The 19,586-nt window shown below is 34.2% G+C and overlaps 1 protein-coding gene across 3 annotated transcripts; it reads right to left on the bottom strand.

Moving 5' to 3' along the window:
• Positions 1-1,352: 1,352 nt before the first annotated feature.
• On the bottom strand, positions 1,353-10,220 carry LOC140141527 (L-arginine-binding protein-like). 3 transcript variants are annotated; one of them, XM_072163430.1, is made up of 9 exons: positions 10,193-10,220; positions 9,187-9,393; positions 8,623-8,695; positions 7,830-7,882; positions 7,299-7,427; positions 5,503-5,699; positions 4,326-4,403; positions 3,032-3,242; positions 1,353-2,491 (listed from the first exon to the last, which is right to left on the bottom strand). In XM_072163430.1, exons 2-9 carry the CDS (start codon positions 9,374-9,376, stop codon positions 2,442-2,444), a joined length of 981 nt encoding a protein of 326 aa, XP_072019531.1. In that variant the 5' UTR covers positions 9,377-9,393; positions 10,193-10,220; the 3' UTR covers positions 1,353-2,441. The 3 variants fall into 3 exon arrangements, with proteins under 3 accessions (XP_072019531.1, XP_072019532.1, XP_072019533.1); XM_072163431.1 differs by having other exon boundaries at positions 9,187-9,385; XM_072163432.1 differs by lacking the exon at positions 10,193-10,220 and having other exon boundaries at positions 9,187-9,744.
• Positions 10,221-19,586: the final 9,366 nt, after the last annotated feature.

Genomic DNA, 19,586 nt, shown 5'->3' with positions numbered 1-19,586 from the left:
TGCTATAATGATCGGTCCTACACTTCAAGAATTTCGGCTGCAGTTGCAGGCGCTGTTGATATTAGTCGTCAAGGAATTGAAGGCGCTCAGCTCAGGAAGGATTGGTACAAGTTGGGCAGATAATTTCGATACAGATATCAGTTCAGATATCACCAAATGGAAAGCTGTTTACCCCGAGCTGTCACTCAATACACTCCCTGCAAAAAGTCTTCCAAAATGTGTTATATTTCTACCTTTCATTTCGGTGGTGGCCATCTTGGAATTTTTATGCGATTGTAAAGAAGTAAAATGTCAAACTGGATCTGCTTAATTCTAGGATGTACATTAATTATTGTAAGAAACAAAATCTGGCAAAAGTACTTTACCTTGAAACTACTGGTTTTTGCTTATGACATTTAACAGCGGCCATTTTGAATTGCGAGAGTATCATGTTTAAAACTGTATATAGTTTATATTTAAAGCATCCAAATGGAAAATAATTTACACAAAATACTTAAAGTTATCATTTATTATGGTACCGCTAGTGAATAACCTAGCTTAATTTTAGTATCCATAGCGGCCATCTTGAATATTTCTAATTGCCCAAGGGTTACCAGTTTACATCCTCCAAAATCTTATTTTGTACCACTGAAAGAGTAATAATCAGCAAAGAAAACTACTTTAACTGGCAAAACCATCTAACCTTGCTCTGCCACCGGATACTGTTCAAATGACAAATTGACATTTCCCCAAAATGAAACTGATCTAAATATCACAGTTGATAGCTATTTCATCGACAATCTATTTATTAAGTCTGTATTGCAACAGCTTTGGCATGACTTTAAGAATTCCATAAACATAGGCTGCATGAATTTGAAAAGATTGACAAATATACTACAAAATTGGATGTTTCAATATAATAGTTTAATTTTTATTTAAATTTCGATGTGACGGGCCAATACTGCTAGATCATGGCCCCTCCAACCTACCTTAAAATCTTAATTACACTATTCTAAATCGTAAAAAAATACTTAACACTGTGTACTATATAGTAAGCCAAAACATTAAGGTTACAGTTGTGTTCACCCCTGTATATCCTAATAAAGACAAATGTGTCAAAATTTAAAAAAACCAGCCGATGTCTGTACTCTTAAGCTCTGATTTAAGACCTTATTTGTTGAAATTGGTTGAGAATTAAAGAAACGGTGATCTAAAACCTGATGAAGATACGGAATAAAAAGTTGCACTTTTGTGTTATAATCAATGAAAGCATGGCGCTAGTTTTTCGTGCTAATCAATGAATACGGCGCTAGTTATTGTGTTCGCGAACGTTTTGTACAAATCAATAGGGGATGTAATGTGGCAAACTGCCAAAAGGAACAAACCAAAAGTACGATGCCTCTCTATCAACAAAAGTCTTTTAGTAAGGGAGAGGTAGTAAAGAAGTTCAATTACGTGAAAGAATAGTAGTCAAAACATCGGTCAAACCTGACCATGCCCAGCAAGCACAAAAACGTTTTTAATAAGTTATATTTTGGCTTTTGGTTTACATAAAAACGTTTTAATAACCTTAAAATGTCGGGTTATATAAAGGTCATGAAAACGTTTTAAAACGTTTTGTATGAAAACACGCTACAACAATATTTTTAAAATGTTTTCAAAAATGTTATTGTAAACTATTTTTGCAACATTTTTTGCCAAATATCTTGTCAACACTTAAATAACATTATGTTAAAATATTTGCATCCAGCAAACACAGAAATGTTCTTAAAATGTGATTTTTTTCTTTCAAAACGTTTTAATAACATTTAAATGTCGGGTTATATGAAGGTCATGAAAACATTTTCAAAACGTTATTGCAAATATTTTGGGCAAACATTTTTCGCCAAAATAACATTCTGTTTAGAATGTTTTGCATCAAGTTTTCAAAAATGTTTCTGGAATGTTATTAAAACGTTTTTATACCCTTTATATAACCCGACATTTAAACGTTTTCCGTAAAACATTTATGTTTGCTGAGCATAAGATTATCAAAATATGATTTTTAATGTTATGAAAACGTTTCATACCCTTAATATACCCTTTATATAACCCGACATTTAAAAGTTTTCTGACAACATTTTATAACATTTTGCGAATGATGTCGAAAACGTTTTGTGTTTGCTGGATGCTGACGTTTTGATCAGCTTCCTAACGAACGGGCTTTCGTTTATAAGACGTCATTTAACTTTTGATTTATTCCATAAGTCCATAGCTTGCCTACAGCTCTTACATTAAAGCATCAAGTCTAACTTGTGATGTCAGGTGTTTTAGGGGTTTTTTTTCGAGACGGGTTCTGAGGTAGCAAAACACTGACATTGCCGGAGCGGTGTCCTGTTGTTTCAACTCGATGTGGCCGATGTCATTTTACCGCGTTGTGCCGAAAAATGATAAAATCAAACATATGATTTGGTGGCATGTCGTTACTGTAGTCCAATGCACATGTCTTTTGGAGCTCGTCCTGGAAGGTGACCTGTAATTTCAGAAAAATGACCAATCAATTAAAATAAATCCTTTTTAGTTTTGTCATTATTCTTCAAGTATTTCACACTCCCTGTCAAATCACGCAAACTATTATTGCACAGATAGTATGCATAACATCAATATTATTTAATCAACAAAAGGAATAATTTACACTACTATACTAGTAACCTCTCTCCTCTTCGATAAATCAAAATCGGGTGATATAAATATCATAAAAGCATTGTTAAATCGTTTTAAATAAACAACACTACAACAACATTTCATTATGTTGGACTGTTTTGCAGCAGGTTTTCAAAAATATTTTCTGAAAGTTTCATACCCTTTGTATAACATAACATTTAAACGTTTTCTGTAAAACAGTTGGTGTTTGCAGGGTACACGTACACCACAGCAGTGTTGAGTTAGAAATAATGATTTTATCTTTCATTCATTGTTGACTGAGACTTGATTGATTGATGGTTTAATTGGTTACTTTTTAAATTGATTGCTTTAATTGATTGACTGATTGATTGTTGATATTTATCCATACCATGAACGTCGTTAATATCCTGGCAAATCTGTCGATATTCCGAGGTTTGCATAAGTCTTTCTAATGCTGGGTCCCACCAGTATGTGAGCTCATTATCCATACGCAACATAAGACCTGCTCCAGATCTATCCATGGAACAGTCAATGGTGACGTCATCTAGACAAGTCAAACCGTCTGGCAGGTTATGACAGACCGCTAAACCAGCATCAACCTAAATATATAAAATACAGACGCATTTTTTATTTAAATGTATTATGGTGCTTGTTTATTTATTGAATTATATAAGATGTAGAAGATCATCTTTTACCACATAACAATTGACACCTTATGCACACCGACATCGCCCGGTTAATAATTACATTATACAACAAGAGACACTGAAATGAATATACACGGGATCGATACACGTAAATGTGCTATGCACGATTGATATTCAGACGATAAATCTTTGGATACCTGTGTAGAAAATGATGAATATCTCCCGTAAATGATTCCGTATAAAGAAACCAGATCTGGTTCCTTGCACTTGAACATATATGTTCAACAGATATTATCGTCGTTAGTTTGCGTACTGAGAAACGCAAGCATGCGTCTTGATCTGAAAAAGTGACCAAAATTCAGATTTTAAATAGCGCAGCGTAGACCCTCGTGGAGGTAGTCTCGGGCCAGACTGTATGTGGCTATCACTAACATACAGGATCGACGAGTGTCAGACCGACTGACACAAACTGGCTGTGTAGGAGACTACCGTAGAGGCAGTCAAAGCAGATGACAATGGCGTATGTATGCTCGCTGACCGTACAGAGGTCAGTCACAGGCTAATGGCATTAGCCTTAGTCGGATGTCCTTCAGTCCATTACGCATTTAAAAACTATTAAACAGGTGGGAACACAATGGCCATACGTCGCTGTGGATTCAACCTACCATGGCATTTTCTGTCATGAAGATATCGGGGCGATGACACTGTGTAATGATTTCAATTTGTCGACAATATGGATGCGTGTTATAATTTCGTCAGTGTTGTGATATAAATCAAAACGATGATTAGTCTCAAGATGTGTGTGATCTTCTAACGGAGTAACGGATGAATTCAAGTTTTGATCTTGCTACCTTTAAATTACCAATATAATTATGCAAGCTTTTACAGGTAGAAAAGAAAACGACATTAAGACTGACGCAGCTGAACTAATTATTACCTAGCATTTGGACACACCTTAATACAATGAAGAGTCCCTCTATGCCATCTACAATTACTTAGAGAGTAATGGATATCGTTAAAATTAGAATTACATACCTCACCAGCAAGAATGCCTTGAAACAAGTCATCAGGTAGTTGGTAATGTGTTATCTGTGACGTTGACAACGTAGAACCCTGATATAGACATAAATGACATTAATGGTAATATTTATCAATATAATCATAATAATTGATAACTGTATCTGTTCCCACCACCCACGTGAAGTGAGCATATAAGTTTTTGTTATAACAATAATGTATAGATTCGTCGTGGGTGTGTTTTTTTCATAGTGTCGAGTCAGTTCTGAAGAAGACGTCACTTCTTTTGTCTAGAAGAAGTATTATCTATTCGTTATCTCCATGTTTGGAGTCATCTAATAGTAACTGAAATTGACAAAATCTGAATCATATTCGGGATTCACCAAAGATTTTCAGGAACCTAGAAGAAGGTTCATCCACGTGTAGATGGGCATTTAAGACAGAAACATCAACATATGCAAATTAGGGTCAAGGGTTAGGGGTTAGCGGTTAGGGTTAGGGGTTAGGGTCAGGGTTAGGGGTAGCTATGGGGTTGGGGTTAGGGTTAGGTTTAGAAGTCGTTTGTCTTAAATGCCACATTTACCCATCCACGGCGGACAGTATGAAACTAGCATCCCCAAGGCCGGAATTACCTTATGGGGGCCCGGGGACAGGCCAACATCAGGAGGCCCCAAACTTACCGTGAATAAGGCATGTGCACTCAAGTGGCCAAGTTTTGGTTCCCGTATAAGATCGACAGTGACGGCGGAAGCATTAACATTTAGATTCGATTCTAATAGGACAGTTGCACAATTCAAACTATTTTAGCTGAAAACTGAAAGTGAATTTTGCTGTTTGAAGGGTCAGTATGCGAGAAGCGCGCCAAAATGTACAATTGCACCTTTTTTTCCCAAAAATCATGCACTTAAAAGGAAGATCCACAGGACCAAATGGTAAATCCGGCCATGAGCATCACTGCATTGCATGTTGACCAAATCCCCATACAAGTGTCTACGCAGTCTGACGAAGAGCCAATTAACGTGTAACGTATCGTAATGTTTCTAATGTGTCGGTCGTCGTTGCGTCCAGAATAATGGACTCAGAATTTGTCAATCAAAACAGTATATTCAAATTATTGTTGCCACTGGCATTTGTCGTGGATTTTCCATTTTTTTTTTTTTTTTTTTTGCATTTTTTGCAAGAAGAGTCTACTTACCATGATAGATGTTTGACGAGCCAAGCAGAATTCATCATTGATAAACCCATCAACAAATCCCAATGTCTTGTTGGTTACATCATTTCTGTCGAATCCTTTTGGGTTCCCCGTCTTAATGATCAGATAGTAATTCACTGGTTTTGTCCAGCTTTTGCTAAATTCAAAAGTTCGAGCTCGGGTGTGGCTTTTGATCCATCCTACAAAAATTAACTTAACAATAATTATCTCAGTTTAGGATTTAAGCTAATAGGTGTCAAACTGTTTAGTGTAATGACCCACACCAATCGTTGCATGTGACAAATGAAATTTGTTTATAATATGACATTAGGGCTATACATGTATACACAAACATGATTTAAAAATACAAATGTATCATAACGTTACAAGTTCTTATCAATTACGTTCGACAGCTATATAGTTCCAAAAGGAGTTCTATATCTGTCCCAGATATGAGCAGTTCGTCGGCTGTATTCCATAGTGGCGTATAGTGATTTTTGGTTATTTTTTTTTTTAAATTGGCACATATGTTTTTAATGATGTTCTCTTTCATTTTTTTTAAGTCTCATCAGTCATAATTAGCTAATTAATTAGTAATTAATTAATTAAATGTGGCGTATAGTTATAAAGTGACATTTTTTGTATTCCATAGTGGCGTATGGACCATACGCCACTTTTTTATACTACATTTTATAATTATGAAATATCGGCAAAATGAAAAACATCGTATGTCATAGTGGCGTACACGTATCGGACCTATACGCCACTATGGATTACGCCATAGGGATTACACGGCGACCGAGGTGGCGTACGGTTAACGTTAGGTTAGGGTATTGCGTTTTGTTTGTTTTCCATAGTGACGTATAGTTTTATTTTCAGTTTGCCAGCAATAGTATGTATTTATTTCTTTTGAAAAATATATAACTATAAAATCTATAAAGTTGTGTTTCTTCTTTCATTAAACATTAAAAGAAACAAATTTACTCCATTTTCACTTTTCATTTTGGTGAAAATGGAGTAAATTTGTTTCTTTTAATGTTATGTAACAATAAAATCTATTTAGTTTACTACAGAAATTTCACATCATTTACAAAATATAATGAATGTCTGATTTACACAACTCGATCTTAAATTGGCATTTCATCAAACCCGATTTTCTCGAAAAGTTGTTTATTCGCGGCGCCCCACTATACGCCACTATGGAATACAGACGACGAGTTTACTAGTTTGTCATACAGTCAGGGACAGTATGTGACAATATCAGATGACATTGATACGTATAACTACTTTCGCCTATGACAAAATGTTTCATGCGAGAATAAAGACTTGTATGAATTCATTATATTTGAACATAGAAAAAACAATGGTTTATACTTGTTACTCCCATTTGGTACCAAATTCGTTCAATATTGACAACACCGCAGCAAACACAAAACGTTTACGACATTATTCGTAAAAGGTTAGGAAAAGAGTCCAGATGTTTTACAAAATTCCGAATGTTTATATAAAATCGGTAAAACATGTCCTTAACATTCAGAAACATTTTTTTGAAAACATACTGCAAAACATCTTATCTTAATGTTGACAAAGTATTTGGACAAAAATGTTTGCAATAATTATTTTACTATAACATTATGACAACATTTTTAAAATGTCGTTGCAATGTCTTTTCATACAAAGCATTTTAAAACGTTTTCATATATTTATACGTCGTGTATCATATAAACCTGTGTTTGGCTCCTATATTTAAAATAAATCAGGTTTGTTTCGATAACATTTATAAAATATAAAAAGTTTACCCGCACATGCGTCGTACCATCCACTCATTAGACCTACACCTCCTCTTGGTAATTGGCCCTTTTCTGAATCCCAACAGCGTTGCGAAATGTCATAAACTAATCGACAATTCTTGTTAGCTAATCGGCATACTAGAAAAAAATTTAAAAAAAGGAAATAAAAGGAAAGCATATTATATAGAAAAGGCATTACGTTTCACTATTCACTTCCTGAAGAGAATTGATCAAAAATGGAACCAGATCTCCAGGCTGTCATTCTAGCTAAAGGAACTATATGACACACATGGTATTTAGTTCCCAGGAAGTGAGTTTTGCCTAAGGCAATTTGTGGTTAAATATTGATCCCTCACTGTAAGAGTTATTACCATCGATTTGGTTGAAAAGGGAGGTGAGACATTGTCAATTCTGTTCAGGCATTGAAACCTATATGGGGAATTGTGATGACTTTTTACTTGAAGGAACAATGGAAATACCCTAGAGTGGACTAAAGATCAGCCAGGAGCAAGACTGCGTAACATAACGTCAGGTACTTACCTGCATTTATCATATCCACATGGAAACCTTTTAGCTGACCGGAAGGCCCATGTCTTGAAAGGAGTAAGTAAAATATAAATAAATAAATAAATAAATAAATAAATAAATAAATAAATAAATAAATAAATAAATAAATAAATAAATAAATAAATAAATAAATAAATAAATAAATAAATAAATAAATAAATAAATAAATAAATAAATAAATAAATAAATAAATAAATAAATAAATAAATAAATAAATAAATAAATAAATAAATAAATTAATAAATAAATAAATAAATAAATACACGGGAGAAATGTGATATGACGGACGTAGCGTAACTTTATTGTATTTACATTATCAAATTTCTCACAATAATAAATAAATAAATAAATAAATAAATAAATAAATAAATAAATAAATAAATAAATAAATAAATAAATAAATAAATAAATAAATAAACGAACAAAGAAAGAAAGAAAGAAGGAAAGAAAGAAAGAAAGAAAGAAAGAAAGAAAGAAAGAAAGAAAGAAAGAAAGAAAGAAAGAAAAGAAAGAAGCGAATAAATAAATAAATGAATACATAAATAGATTAATACATAAAGAAATAAGTGAATAAATAAATAAATTACATTTTAACAAACAAAAACAGTTACTAAATAATCCAACAATCAATTTAAAATAAACAAAGCATAACAAAGTAAATAAAGAGGTAATATTAGCATATTAGCGTTAATATTATTGTTGTTAAAAATGGTTGCTGCATTTCATGTTGATTTTAAGCGTAGATAATATTGTTCTTGTTTCTTACATATAAACAAGGCTGCTTGTATAATGCCCTATTGCAATGTTCCATATCCTTTCTTCGTCCGTAATCAATTGCTCTGCAAAAATGTGCATTAAATTACAAATAAATAAATAAAATAAATAAATCGAGAAACAAACTAATAAAACACCGTTGTATACAAGGTGTCTCAGTAAAAATAGGCCCTGTGGATTGGGATACATAACTTAAAATATGGAAAGTAAAATCAGAACACTCTAAAAGATTCAGAAATCATGAAGTGTTTTCTATAAAATAATATAAAAGTTATTCAAATCGGTTCACGCGTCATGGTGATAACCACCCCTCCCATACATATACTTATTGTACAGTCCTACTGTTGATTGCAGTGACATAATTATGTTTAATACATAGGGAAAATAACAAATTTGGTGTTATTCTACAGTGAAAAACTACTAACGCAAATGAAAACATGCAACGGTATGATTATCCTAATCACCAGGGCTACACGCATACGGGGTTCAAACATATTGGCATGGCTAACATAATGTACTAATTTGTTAAATAATTGGAATACTAGTATATACAAACCTTCTTTGCTCTGCCTGGCAACAGTAACATTGGTTCCACCTCCCCTCTGCTGCGTTAAGCTTATCAACGCAACTATCAGGGCAACTGTAGACAATAGTATGGCTATTATAACAAGCACTACCAGGAGTTTGCTTACGCTGGATTTCGATTCATCTGGCATAATTATTCCCCTTCTGTCCATTGAATCCATTTCCTATCTCTGCAGACCTCAAAAGAATAAAGGTACTGATTATTTTAACCCCATATAATCAAACAAACACCCAATAGCTGCGCGTATCTTTTAGCTCGATTTTAAGTTCTCTTTAAAAACTGCAAATGGTCCAGAAATAAAGACACGATGAACCAAAGTCCCAAGAAAGATGCAAAATTTAAAGTTGAAGTTTGCTCCATGGGATGCACTCATTGTTCTGCACACAATGAGCTACAATGCGATCTCGAACAAGAGAACTAAAGCACCGCGTACTTTTCCATTGATTATGACAATTAAAGTGTTCAGAAATACTTTTGTGGGGGACTGGAAAATATTTTTTTCATGTTGAAACATTTTCAGTTCACCCCCTTCTTCGTGAACTTTTGAACCACCTCTTAAAAAGTGAAATTGTACCCATGTTATTGATATGAAAGATGTGGAATTGTGGCAATGTTTTAATGTCTTGTAATGTAGCTCATATATTACTGAACATGTTTTTACAACCTAGTATTAAGGGATCGGAATGTTTCATTTTCCTTTCTGTATATCCGTAAAATAAAACATAAGATAATAAATAATAATGATGAAAGCGATATTTATATGTATGCATGCATGATGAACAAGGAAACGTAGTAGGCATAATAGCTCATTAAACATAGTTTGGAAGCTCGGGTTTGGAAGTGGTTGTATACGTAATATATTAAGGTGGTAGACCCCGGTAGACAGCTTATTATTAGCACTGCAGTTCCTACAAATTACATTACACAAACACATTACCTATATGTTAAAGAAAACTATTAAAGAAAACACACTTACCAATGAAAGACCTGGCTCTCTACTTGACCCCTTCACGATCACTGGCGGATTTAAAGGATTCTGCACCTGTCGACAAAACACGATCAGCCAAGTACTACTACTACTAAACACTTCGAAAAAAGAAAGTCCCCACATTTTGAGTTGCAATAACTTTGAGCACACTTAAAGCGTAAAATTAATTGGATAATAAATGGCATTGTTTTTAGCCGCTTTTGTACATCTATCGTCTTAGGGGTGGTGCAATAATTATGTGTACCCCTGGGGTGAATTCTCAAAATGGTCTGCCAAAAACGCTTTCCCCCCTTTGGCCATGCCAAAAATCTTTGCCCCCCTTCGACGTGCCAAAAACCTTTGCCCCCTTTTGACGTGCCAAAAGTTTTGCATATTTGAATGTGTTCCTAACGTTTTCCTATGCATTTTAGTACGTAATATAGAAACGGTACCCAAAATATCTGTGCCAAAAGTTGCTTGCCCCCCTTTCGACCTGCCAAAATCGCTTGACCCCCCTTCTGGTCTGACAAAAATCTTTGCCCCCCCTATAATTAACACCCCCGAAATACACATAATTATTGCACCACCCTTATATATAACACGGGCCACATCATTATTTTAAAGGCTATTTTAAGTACGCCATATTAATTCTCAAACATTTCAATTCAAATAAAAGTAGTAAGCATAAGTGTGTCGGATAATTTAATTTAATTAAAATCCGAGTCGGAATTTAATTAAATTAAATCCTACATTTTACAAGGGGTTAAAAATCGATCAGTCCAGTTGTTTCTATACGCTATCAATTGGTTCAAATAGCGCGTACGCGTTTCAACCGTTACGATTCAACCGTTACGTTACGTTACGTATGCCAGTTAGGTTTCAAACTGCAACTAACAAAATCTCCAAATATTCATTTCAATTACATTATTGTAGTTATGGCCACTCATAGTAGTGTGGACTTTCTTTTTTAATGTGTTTATAACAATAACTAACAGCGTGTACCGAGCAAAGTAGCTCAAAGTCAGGGGCAATTGGATTAACCAAATGTTAACCTGTGTGTATTAAACAGGTCGCTTGGATATGTAATATGGACCGGGCATGCGGAATGTGTGCCCGTAAGGTTTTATGGAAACTTTTGGGCCTCATAATTGCTAAATTGTTGGTCTAGACAGGGAAGTATATAAAAGTACTAGTATACATATTTAGAATGGCATTTTGGCCCAAATTTGACCTCCCAGATGAATTTATCAAGTCTTTGCCATTCTAAATATCTATACTTAAAAACCAACAATTAGCAATTATGAGGCCCGAAAGTTTTCATAATTCCAGGGTTATAAGACCAAACCAATATTACATTCTTCGTCGTGATAAAGTCTACATCGGATGCCCAATGCTGATACCGAACACACGTGATAATAAAATATGTCAATCCGCATTGCACACCCCCGCGTGAAAAACATTTTAAAGAAACTCAGTGTTGAGTCTCTTAGGGTTACTTTTTTTGCCTGGAGCGACCCGGGGGAGAACTGGAAGACAAATAATCCGGCAACCCTGAACAATTCAAGTTTTTCAAGTATTTACATGTATATCACGTGTTTTTATACAGATAGGGAGGTGCGTCCATTTGAATGGAGGTGAGATGTGTCAATGATATTGTTTTCTTTTTGGATCTGCTGTTTGGTTAAAGGTTCATCTTTGTGTTGTTTTTAAGAGATGCTATTTCATAACCGGGATAGCTCTTTTTCTTATGAAAATGCCATGCTATATTTTTAGTGGTGGCGCCGATTGAAATAACACTGAAATAATCGGGGTGAGCCGATTGAAATAATTGCTTTGGTTTATTCACGGTCCGGTCCGTAACCAGATCGTCAGCATCATCTCCCGAAGTATTTCTCATTGTTGATGAGTTTTTGGTATCATTTAATAAATCATATTTTTCCTTAGCAATTTGCAAAATTGCTAAGGTCTGTTTCTGTCAAGTTCTTTGTCTTCTTTACCTAGCCGGGACACCGGCTAGGTCTTGTGATGCTATCGGATCTTTCTTCCTTCTTTACCTAGCCGGGACACCGGCTAGGTCTTGTGATGCTATCGGATCTTTCTTCTTTCTTTCTTTCTGGCAACACGTGCGTGACTTGCCACGTTTCGCCCTAGCTCTGTTATGCTTTGACAGTTTTTGACCATACTTGGTCACAAACACCACTGACCATGTCCCCACATGTGACATGACATTGAACTCCATTTGACCTTTGACCTGCTCACAATGGCAAAATGTGATTTTTACTCTAAAATGCTTCTTCTTCCACAAATAACATGTGATGGTGACATGCTTAGGTCATGTGACTTGACTTTGGTCGGTGTCTATAATTTATTCACAGAATTTGGGTCAAAGGTCATTAAGGGGGTCATTTCCGGTCTGAGAGCTAAAAATATTCAAAAATCACTGGTTTTACAAATTACATAGCAGAGTGCTGTCATTAGCACACATGCATTGCTACTAACCAGGGTCTTTGGGGTGTCTACAGTTTTGGGGTCAAAGGTCATTAAGGGGTCGCTTCCGGTCAAAACCCAAAAATCATCAAATATGTTCATTTTTTTTTTTTTTTTTACGTAACCAGACCACAGTGACATAAACTTCATATATGCATTATTGTTACCCGATGTATGCACAGTATTTTTATTTTTTTGGTCAAAGGTCATTTAGACGTCATTTCCGGTTTTAAGCTAAATAATTTCAAGAATTTTTATCTCCATAACTAAACATAGTAGATTTTTTAAATTTAAACTGTAACAATGCATTTTCTCGATGTAAATGAGGTTTTTTTTATATTGGGGTCAAAGGTCATTAAGGAGGTCAAAACGTCAAATTTGCAAAAAAAAATGTTTAAAATTACGGAAAAGTATCTATATCTCAGCATATGGAAGACGGTTAAACCCCTACATGCTACAGTGATGCACCATTAATGGTGTGAGATGTCCATAATAGCCGGTCAAATGTCAAACTTTAAGTTAAGACTGGCATTTCCGGCCCCGGCTAGGTCCAGATCTGTAACCAGATCTAGTTCTTTCTTTCTTTCTGGCAACAAATTTCAAAATGCTTCTTCTCCTACATGTTACATCCTACAATGACGTCACTTGCACATATGCATCGGCTATATCCAGTGTCTATAGGATATTCACAAATTTGGGGTCAAAGGTCATTAAGGGTCATTTCCGGTATAAAACCAAATATCTTCAAAATGCTTCTTCTGCCACAGATAACATAGTACGATGATGTCACTTACACATATGCATCGGCTATATCCAGTGCCTATAAATTATTCACACAATTTGGGTCAAAGGTCATTAAGGGGGTCATTTCCGGTCTGAAAGCTAAAAATATTCAAAAAATCACTGTTTTTACAAATTACATAGCAGAGTGTTGTCATTAGCACACATGCATTGCTACTAACCAGGGTCTTTGGGGTGTCTACAGTTTTGGGGTCAAAGGTCATTAAGGGTCGCTTCCGGTCAAAAACCAAAATCCTCAAATATGTTCATTTTTAAAATCTCAAAACGTAACCAGACCAGAGTGACATAAACTTCATATATGCATTAGTGTTACCCGATGTATGCACGGTATTTTTATTTTTTTGTTCAAATGTCATTTAGACGTCATTTCCGGTTTTAAGGTAAATAACTTCAAGAATTTTTATCTCCATAACTAAGCATAGTAGATTTTTTAAATTTAAACTGTAACAATGCATTTTAGCGGTGTATATAAGGTTTTTTTTGTATTGGGGTCAAAGGTCATTAAGGAGGTCAAAACGTCAAATTTGCAAAAAAATGTTTGAAATTACGGAAAAGTAGCTGTATCTCAGCCTATGGAAGACGGATAAAGCCCCTACATGCTACAGTGATGCATCATTAATGGTGTGAGATGTCCATAATAGCCGGACAAAGGTCAAACTTTAAGTTAAGACTGGCATTTCCGGCCCCGGCTAGGTCCAGATCTGTAACCAGATCTAGTTCTTTCTTTCTTTCTTTCTTTCTTTCTGTCAATCTTATAATGAGCCACCATAGCCATATGCTTTGAGCCATGTTGACCAAAGTTGGTCATTAGGACCATTGGGTGGGGGGACAAATGAAACATGATCAACTTCAGGTCAAAGGTCATCCACTTCCGGTCAATGGCCAAAAACGAGAATTCACGAAAAATGCTACTCCTTCCACAAATTACACAGCACGATGATGGCACTTTGGTACATGCATCAGCTATACCCAGTGTCTAAAAGTTAATGTCCAGAATCGGGGTCAAAGGTCATTAAGGGATACTTCCGGTATATGACCAAATACCCTAAAATGCTGATGCTGTCGCAAATATATATAGTACAACAATGTTACTTGGTCATCAGGACCAATAGCTGGTGGCACAAATGTCACATGACCAACTCAAGGTCAAAGGTCATGGAAAGGTCATTATGGCCGAAAATGTTATTTCCTATTATTTTTACTAAAACTGCTACTCCTTACACGAATTACACAGCAAGATGACGTCACTTGACACATGCATTAGCCTTGAGGTCAAAGGTCATACGAAGGTCATTATGGCTGATGTGATTTTCTGTTCTGTTACTAAAAATTCTAAGTCATTCCACAAATTATAATATAGCATGACATTACTTGCATACATCCATTGGGGTCAAAGGTCATTGGGTCAAAGGTCATTGGGGTCAAAGGTCATGTAGGTATTACTTCCAGTATGTAGCAAAATACCTTAGGAAGTCGCACTATAATAGCGCATGACCAAAGTTGCACAGAAATATTTTATTACATGAATATTGAATAATTTTTGGTTAGGCCGAATAAAAAAATAATCATGTTTCGCGTCTTCTCCCGCTTCCTTTTTTGAGGTTTCTTCAATTTATATTTTTATTTTTTTGAAATTCAGTTATAACTTTAAAAAAATATGTCTAGGGAGTAAAGATGCTTTCTATAGCCTTGCTAATATACAAGAAACACTTTTGGAAGGTTTTGTGATAATTAGAGGAGGCCTATCTCGTTGAACAAGATATAAATAGAGGCCTCCTCCTTTTTCCGGGCATTATTGTGTGCGCTAAAACAGTTCAGTTCTAATTATGGGTATTTGCACCAATTTTACGATAAAAAATAAAAGCCCCTCTTCCTCCTTTTTGAAACATGTTTTTATTTTACTTGGCCTTATCAAAATGATTTCACATACTGTAATATTATGGAAAATAATCATGTAATATAATTTATGATTATAATAATAATACTACAAACATCTGTTCATACATGTATATGGTCATTTTCACGGTAAAGGGTGTAACTTTGGATTTTTAGGGTAAAAATTTCAAACCACTTAAATATGTTTCTGTTTATTGAAATCATGCATAGAAGCAACTTAAATTCCAGTAAAATAATGTTTCAAGGCTTAAACCTTTTGGTTTCTAATAAAAAATTTGACATTTCCATAACATTTTGGTTAAAATCTAAGAAAAAATGTATTTTACATATGCTCAGAAAATTATGACATGAAAGCTGGAATACATGTGAAATCCCATTCCAAAGTAAGTCAACAGATATAAGTTAAATTTTATACCATGTTGTGCTATGTTTGTAATTGCAGTTTTGAAAATTTTTAACATCAAGTGTCATTTACAATGGAAATTTCCCAACCTTAAACATATTTTTTAAGTTTTAATTGGGTTCCTAAAATAATTTGAATGTCTAACTTCATGTATAAATACTACTTGATGAAAGGAACCTACCAGCCAAGTTTCACAGAAATTGGAGATATTTTTAAGAATTGGCAATTCAAGCAATTTGTGTTTCGGAGGCTTCAGTTAACAACACAGGTGATCATAAAAGTAAAATATTTGGCTAACTACTACAAGTTGACATGAAAAAATAGATAAAAAATATCACAATTACCAATTTTCATGCTTTGCATCTAAGTATTGAATTTCAGTTGTGACAAAAATTAAATTATCACAGCAAGTCATTTTTTTTGTTTCGGAGGCTTCATGTTAACAATGGTTAAACATTGCAGAAGTAGTTTTTTTGAAAACAACACTGTTGGGACCACCTAAGCTGTTATTTTCTTGTGTGTATTGAATTAATGATTCTATGCAGCAGATATTGTAGATTAATCACACGTTAATTTTTTCACCCATTTGTTAAGTATGGTGTTAACTTGCATGTGAAGCCTCCGAAACAGGCTTTCTTGGGTATCAGTAAATTTTTCAAACATTAACCATAATATCAATTTTTTTTTAAATTTATGACATTCTGCACATATCAAGTAACAATTACAATGCAGATATCAATATCGAACACACCAATTTAGATGTGCAAAGATGATAATTAATCGTATTGTTGTTTCGGAGGCTTCATTTGTTTCGGAGGCTTCAAGTGTTAACGGAAAGTTTGTATTGGGTCCCATTTTCAAACGGTGATATATATCTCCACGATTTAAAAACAAGTGACTTGAGGATCTACTTTAATACATTTTGATAAATAGATTGTATGAGCTCTTTTATTTATATTTGCCCAAGCTAGCTGAACAGTTTGTTTCGGAGGCTTCAAAAAAGTTAACGGAAAAAGGGCTCTTTGAAGTCAACATTTTATAAAAATTTTAAAAGCTTGCAAATCGACTAATTTTAGTTACCCATTTCAAGTTGTTATGAATCAAGAAGAAGTGAATATATAACCAAGAATTATGAACCAAAGCTATACCCACAAAGTTTGTTAACAATTGTTAACGGAAAATGAAGCCTCCGAAACGACAAATATCGAAGTCCGGTTCTCAAAAATACAGGGCTGTTCACAATTAAATCTAATGTGGCAGTGTTTACTGAACATATGACCATACTTTCAGGATAAGAAAAATTATCCATGAACTAACTGAAGAAAACACAGGCTTTTACAAAAATGTTGCTGTTTTTTATAGTTTTTCAAAATGGCAATATTAAGTACATTTAAGCCTGCTAAAGATGATTATGCTACCCAAGGTAGCTGTTAACTAGATGACTTATGTGGCCAAAAATCATGGAATTCTGTGGCTTTATTAGAACACTACGGATCAAAATGTTAAAAATCCAAAGTTACACCCTTTACCGTGAAAATGACCATATTCCAATGAATTATACATATGCTGGACCTTTTGAACTTGCATATGCTATAGGTGAGCTAACAAATTAACCTTGGTCTCTAGCCAAATTCCAAAGTTATAGTGCATTTTAAAAAAAAAAGACCTCTCTCAGTAAAATCAGCAATATACTACTGCTTACATCTATCCATGCTATATAGTTGGGCTAATTAGCTATAGGCCTAGTTAATTAGCTATTGCTAAGGTCGCGTATATGTGTATGCGCAATTAGCTCTAGTTCTTATTACCATTGAAATTTAACGCTCGAATATATTTGATATTGCAGTATGTACGTTTGAAGACAATTCATATCCCAAACCAATAGTGTCCACCCTTTAAAGCTAACGATAAAATGTTTCTTTACATACCAAAATAAATTTGATCATCTTTTTAGAAATGGGAGAAAATGAGACTACATTGAGTGTTCCGTTTGTTTGTTTTTGAGAAATGGGAGAAAATGAGAGGGCAATGAGGGTTTTTGTTGATGTTTGGGGGGGTGGCACCCTGTACAAGCTTATTTTAAGAATTTCTTATGAGCTTCAAAAATCACCATACAAAATTATCAATCTGCGTACTTTCCTTATGCACAATCAATTTTGTACCTGTGATTAATATTTTGGGCAAAAACATGGCAGACCCTCCATCTTTTTGACAAAAGTGTGTCACCAGTTAATTACACCAAGTTATTATGTTTCCCTACTTATTTTCACACTTTGCTCATTGATATTAGTACAAAATACATTTCAATTTTTTTTCCAAACCACCGTGCTCGCAGAAATTCGAAATCAAGTTAATTAATCGGTAATTACAATTCATTTAAATTTCATTATATTTCACATTTGTGTCATTGATCACTTTGATTCATGTTAAAATAATAAGCTTTTTTATCAAGTTACATGGACTTTGGTGTTTATTTAAAATACTCATCTTTACGACATTCTTTGCATGTTTTGAAGAGTCTTGGCTCTGAATTTAAATAATTTTAGAATTATGCACTCTGGTCTTTTTATACACATTATATGTTTTAATTTTTACTTAGGAGTATATTTTTAAGCCCCATTATTATCTTATATAAAACAAAAATGTCATAAAAGGAATGGCAAAAGACGAAATAGCTTTCACAACTCAGGTGAGACGAATTTGAATGCTTGACGGATATAAATGACACAACCTTGGATGACATTTTTAATTAATATCAATAACCAAGTTTCTAAAACAAAAACAAAACAACAACAAAAAATCTATATTTATCATTAAATCATCATCATCATCATCGTCATCGTCGTCATCACCGCGTCATCATTATCATCATCACCATCATCAACGTAATGACCATCATTATCATTTTAGTAACATAGTCAAATCAGTTGACACCAGGTTTCCCCTTAGGCCTTACAATTTGATCTTTACATGGCACCTAATAACCCTATTGACTATTGTCGACGTCCAATTTATTAATGAAGAGCTTAATTGTTTCAAAACCCCTTACATCCACTTGCCCATTATGAGAACACATCAAAATATCATCAAAATAATCACTGATTATAAGGTGTTTTTCAACAAAAGCAGTTTTTGACAGGATGCTCATCCTACCCAAGCATTCCGCCAAAAGCTGCTTTTGTTGCAAACCCCCATTCATCAGTGATTTTTTTGATGATTTTTTGATGTGTTCTAAAAAATGGGCAAGTGGATGTAAGGGGTTTTGAAACAAAGCTCTTCGTTTATCTATTTATTTTGTCTTGAACCACTAAAATGTCCTTAAACTTGAAATTGTGGGTTGTTTTTCTGAACTCACGTTATCTACGGGTTAAAAACTCAAACTGACACTCACTGAAGTATTTGTCTGCTGATATGCTACACGCTAGACCCGCTACAAAAAGGCATTATTATACGCATAGAAATAAAAAATGCCATTATTTTGTGGGATGGAAGACACTTAAAGTTAGACACTATTTTAAACTGTTGCGATTTTGTTGTTCATAGCATCTTGCGAATGGTAGTGAGCTTTTGCAAAATTTGCATTGATAATTTCATAGCGAGTGTGTTGAAGAATTACTATATCACAGATATACTTTTATTGGTCCTCTGGTTCTTTCAAGTTATGTTGTAAAGAGGGTTGAAAGAATAACACTTTTGTAAAACGTACATAAAACAATGAATTCTTTCATTTTGGATGTAATTATATCCACGTTTTTTTAAAAACTTCAAAGACATTAACTTTGTGTGGCAAATATGATTTCAAATTTCCAAAATCAT

This window comes from Amphiura filiformis, chromosome 19 (assembly GCF_039555335.1).
Source record: "Amphiura filiformis chromosome 19, Afil_fr2py, whole genome shotgun sequence".
Lineage (NCBI taxonomy): Eukaryota > Metazoa > Echinodermata > Ophiuroidea > Amphilepidida > Amphiuridae > Amphiura > Amphiura filiformis.
Note: the sequence above shows the minus strand (reverse complement) of the source record. Positions and strands in the feature narration are given on the sequence as shown.